At 39.0% G+C, this 5,132-nt stretch overlaps 1 protein-coding gene across 1 annotated transcript; it reads right to left on the reverse strand.

Annotated features, from left to right (window-relative positions):
* Positions 1 to 370: 370 nt before the first annotated feature.
* On the reverse strand, positions 371 to 2,297 carry LOC122769405. The gene is made up of 5 exons (XM_044025922.1): positions 1,956 to 2,297; positions 1,694 to 1,849; positions 1,506 to 1,598; positions 770 to 970; positions 371 to 379 (listed from the first exon to the last, which is right to left on the reverse strand). Exons 1-5 carry the CDS (start codon positions 2,295 to 2,297, stop codon positions 371 to 373), a joined length of 801 nt encoding a protein of 266 aa, XP_043881857.1.
* Between the last annotated feature and the right edge of the window lie 2,835 nt (positions 2,298 to 5,132).

Genomic DNA, 5,132 nt, shown 5'->3' on the forward strand with positions numbered 1-5,132 from the left:
AGTAGAGAGAAATACACAGCCAAAACTTTGTGCTTCTTTTTTGCAGAGCCCGGTGGATTCACAACCTCAAAGGCATCCTGGTATAAAACTAGCTTGAGACAACTTGGGTTTTCCTGAAAAAATTTGTTGGACATAAAGACCTTGCCATCGCAACAATCACAGAGAACATCAGTTCTGGGAAGGTCATTATAATTAACTGACAGGAGGCCCTGCCAAAAACTAGACTCCAACATACTTTTTAAAGTATTCAGTACTGGAATATAATAGGCAAATCTCTCTGTCCTGTTTTCATCTCTACCCAAAAACACTTTTTTAGGTTCAACATATTTGAAAATGTCTTTAAAGCACTGTGCTCTTCAGTAAGCAGTTCTCATAGGCCCTGTATGGCAAACAGAGAACAGGTCAGATGTATAAGTGTATTTACTCTATTCAAAGTATATGTCTGACCCAACTGATGTATGTTCTGCATCTCTTCAACAATATTTTGAATTGTAGATGCTGGAAGAAGATGCTGCCCTTGTAGTTTAATGTAAAACAGGCATACATTTCTAAGATAGAGGTCACTGAAAGTGGACCCGCTCGTTATGTCCTCATCACATGACTGACTGGCAGCCTCCGGTATGCTATAACTTTCAGTGTGGCTCTGGGTATCTTCCATTGCACCACAAATCTCATTCACTGTAAGATGTTTGTGTTTCCTTGACATATGGGAGGATAGCGATGATTTTACTGTAAAGACACCTCTGCATCCACTAACTGGACAGCTCACTTGGCGTCCCTCAATTATGTGCTTCTTTAGCAGTAGTGCACACCCATTCGCAAAATACCTGAGACCCTGAAGCACTTCAACTCCCTCTATAATGATACCGACATCCTCAGCTTGATCAGTGTCCGCTGCTCCCTCATGCCAAATGACGTAGACTCCCATCATCGTTTCCTCCATATCTTTCTTTGCACCAGGATCAAGATCCTGAATGTGGAAGAATGATAAAAAGAAAAATGTTGAAGTTTTGAATGCATATAATCCCAAAAGTGTTGTCTTATGTTTTGTCTACCATTCTCAAACCCAGGCAGCTCATTTGACATGATTCAGGACAAAATGTCAAAATCCCATTAAAAAATACAGGAATATTTGTTCAGAACAATATTTAATTATTTAACCATACTGATCTCTGCAGATAAATTTTGACTCAGAATTTTTATCATTTCACTCTCAAATTTATTAATAAAGTTATGAAAGTTGATTCTGAACCTCTGATGTCCTAGCTGATTAGCAAGTTCTTGGAAGGGAAGTGCAAAACTTGTGTTTTCTCCCCCAAAATTTTAATACAACAATGAAATATTAAAACAGTTCTAATTACAAATAGTAATAATCAAACCAGGTCAAAACAATAAGTCACATGGTCAACAAGCAGACAAAAAAAGTTAACATTGTCTAACGCAGAAACATTGAAATGAATCAATAAATATTTCAGTTTTGTTTAAAACAGTTCTTTGAAATGTACCATGTATTCCTTAATGAGATGTTGTGGATCTTCATTTAGGTACACAGACACTGCTTTGAGCACACAATCTCTCCGTTTTTCAATACTTGGATCCTACAGGAGACAAATAAAAGGTTTTGCACACGATACAGAAAAGTAGGAGAGACTTATACATACAATAAAGTTAAAATATTTAAAATCATATATACCTTGTCCATTGCTGCCAAAATGACCTTAATTTTCTGTCCTGCTGCCCCTCCCTTCTTACGGAAGACCTTCAGTAAGTTGTCAGTATGCCGATCAAGTTGAAACATGAAAGTAGACCGTAGTGGGACAGTGGTGATTCTGGCAAATTCTGCATCAACCTGAAACATAGTAATATACTTTCAAGCTAAAAAGCCACATCTGAATAAAAACCACATGCTACCAAGGGATGGCATGTTCACCATGACAGGGTTAGAACATTTTTACCTCTCTTTCTGAAAACAGAGCGGGCCATCTGCTCCGTAACTCTGTGATGAAGGGCATATCCTGGATAATTTCCTGCCTTCTATAGGCAAATGTTCTTTCCATTTTGTTCTTAATCTGCTCTTGGTTCTTCTTTTTCACCTCCACTAGAAGTGCTTGTCTTTCAGCCTCAAGACTCTCTTTAGATTCGCCTGCAGGATAACCAGGACAGTAGTTGACTTCGGCATTCCAAGGCTTTTTCACCTGGTTTGGGCTGTGGTTCAGGGAACCATCCTTTTCTTTCATAGCATTTATGCTCAACTCTGGGCAGCCAATGCCCCTCAGTCTGGTGCGGTAGTTGGCCATTTTGTATTTTAAACTGATTTTGTTTTGTTATCAAAGCTTGACTCACATCATCAAGGTCTGCACTTGAAGGATACATTTTGTATTTGATAATTTCTGATGCCAAACTTTCAAGGATAGCAGACTTAAGTGTGGTACTTGGACACAGCAGTGTTCCACTGTTGTGAAAGGCCAGGTTGGCCTTCTCCAGCTGAACGTCAACCTCATAATTGAACTGAGGTAGTGGGAAGGTATGAGGCCATGGCTGTGATCTGAGGGAGGACCCCGAAGATGCAGATGCAGAAGATCCAGGGGAGGATAGTATGTCAGTGTCTGATGTTGATGAAAAAGATGATAAAGACGTATTATCAACTCCTTGAGGTGAAGCAGTGGGCTCATGGTGAGGTAGAGACGCATTTGTATCATTTGTTAAATAAATTATCTTCACTGTGCTCTTGTCTTTGATGTCTGAAGTACATGGCAAGTTCACAAACTCATTGTCAAATTCAGTGTCTCTGTACTGAAGTCTAAAGTTTCCTGACAAGCCAAAATGTCTTTTAATCTCTTCTTTAAGGTCTGCCACTGAACCTGGTATTCCAGTTGGAAGAGCCAGTTTGGATGCATCATTTACTCCAAGTACAACTCTTATAGTTGCAGCCATCTTGTATTTAATCTGAAAAGAAAAGCAGACAATTGTTAGAAATTAAAAGGCCAGATTCCAGCCTTTTAAGTACTCATGAGTGACAGTCATTTCTTATTTAACATATTGATAATGGACAGTAATTATTTTATCATATTAAAGAAGTTACCCGTCACATGTACAAATCTCTTTAATGTCACCATTCGTATGGATCCAACATTATAGTCAGCCAAAGGGTATGGGTCAGCAAGCTCCTTCACATCCAGAATCACCAGCTCTCTTGTTGGATGCAACTCATAGGCTCTATAGTGCTCCCTATACCATGAGCACAATTTCCTGATGATGAAACTGACACCATCTTGTAAAATACATGGCTGAATTATTTCTGCAAATTCTGGCAAACCACCACAAGACCCATGCACAACTATCATGCCCTTTTTGTAGTTAAAGCCAATGAAGGTTGCACTATGGACTAAGTTTACAACTGTGATCCCAGGGTATTTCTGAGTGAGAACGTTTGCAATGTCTTCATTGAGAACTTCAATTGGGACCTTTGAGACTTGTGTTACTTCTGGGGAATATTGTTCACTTTCAGGTCTGGATATTACTGATACTTCAGGGGAATTATTAGGGTTCAAGCAACAAGGTTGCAAGAACCCTATTGAAACTGGAAGGATTATTATTATGTTGTTTGGAATTACTCCAACTAAGGTAGAATTAGAAACATTGGAACATTTAAGGCATACTTATAATACAATAGAGATTTAAAAATAATAATATGTATATTCTATAACAACATACTCACCAAATAGTGCAAAGTATCATAGAGCAGATGGATTATGGAATATTTTATTAGACAGAGGTTTTCATGCTTAGATAAAATTAATTTTGGACTTTATTATCAGACAAATGGATTCATGATCACGAGAGAGTGTGGCACCAGTGTCTTCTAACTTTGGTCCACATTGAGCTGTGAATGGGTTAACAGAAACCTCAATGATTCAGCTCACTATTATGGTCATCAAAAACATTTGCATATGATCACACTGTGTGCAATGATTGAAGTCTGTGGAGAGGGTAAAATATAGAAGACAGATATTCAGTTTACTTCTGTTTTACACACAGTTCACAAGACACATTATGTGGTCTAATTGTCTACAATAAAGGGCTGAATTCAGTGCCATTGCCATTGCCGTCCTATCTCCTTGTAAAGCTTGAAGGTATTAAAATACAGGAAACATTAAAAAAAAAGACAGGCTGTGCACACCGGCTTGTCCTGGAGGTTAACGTGTCCTCAACACCTTGTCACCGCATGCTTAAAAGCAAGCAGTATATGTGAATGATTTGATCCTGTCTCTCCAGGATTCTGATAGGTGAGATGTTAATATCACCAGTCTTTATTTTTAGGGTTCGAGCAACAAGGTTGCAAGAACCCTATTGAAACTGGAAGGATTATTAGGGTTCGAGCAACTTGGTTGCGCAAGAACCCTATTAACCGTAACCCTATTACATGCTAAAAGACATGTAATGTAATGTAAAAGTCCCCATTTATGTGCAGTGGGGTCGGGGCCGCTCTGCCCTTTCTGAAGTCCAGTATTATTAGGGTTCGAGCAACAAGGTTGCAAGAACCCTATTGAAATGCAAAAGATTATTATTAGGGTTCGAGCAACAAGGTTGCAAGACGATGGAAGGTCCGATCCGAACCAAACTTGCTATGATTGATGATGGGCCATGGCTGAAGACGTCTATGAAAAAACGGTGAAGTTTGAAAACAGCGCCTCCTTGTGGTGAAAGAAAATACACCAAAAAAAAGTTTTTTTACGATTTCATGAATAACTTTTACACAGATAATCGTACCGCACTCAAAATTGGTGACAACAGTCAAAACACATGGTAGATGATGTGTGATCAATATGACGACGAATCGTTTAACGGTGTTGCCATGGCAACGACGCAAAGTCGGATTTTTGGGACAAAAAATCAAACTGCTACAACTTCGCGAATCCTGGTCCGATCTGAACCAAACTTGCTAGGATTGACGACAGTCCGGCCCTAAAGACGTCTATATGAAAATATTCAATTTCGAAAACAGCGCCCCCTGGTGACAGCAGACAGTATGACAGCTTGTATTTCAATTATCTCCTCCTAGAGCTTTTGTGCGATCACCTTCAAACTTGGTGAGATCAATGTGGACGAGTTGAGCATCAAAAGTTATCAAA

The sequence above is a fragment of the Solea senegalensis genome, linkage group LG5 (genome assembly GCF_019176455.1).
Source record: "Solea senegalensis isolate Sse05_10M linkage group LG5, IFAPA_SoseM_1, whole genome shotgun sequence".
Taxonomy (NCBI): Eukaryota; Metazoa; Chordata; class Actinopteri; order Pleuronectiformes; family Soleidae; genus Solea; species Solea senegalensis.

Coding starts and splice junctions, on each gene's coding strand:
- LOC122769405 (XM_044025922.1), bottom strand. CDS start 2,297: ATGGCCAACTACCGCACCAGACTGAGGGGCATTGGCTGCCCAGAGTTG. Junction 1,850..1,955: donor CTCTGTTTTCAGAAAGAGAG/GTAAAAATGTTC, acceptor ACTATGTTTCAG/GTTGATGCAGAATTTGCCAG. Junction 971..1,505: donor ATCTCATTAAGGAATACATG/GTACATTTCAAA, acceptor TTCCACATTCAG/GATCTTGATCCTGGTGCAAA.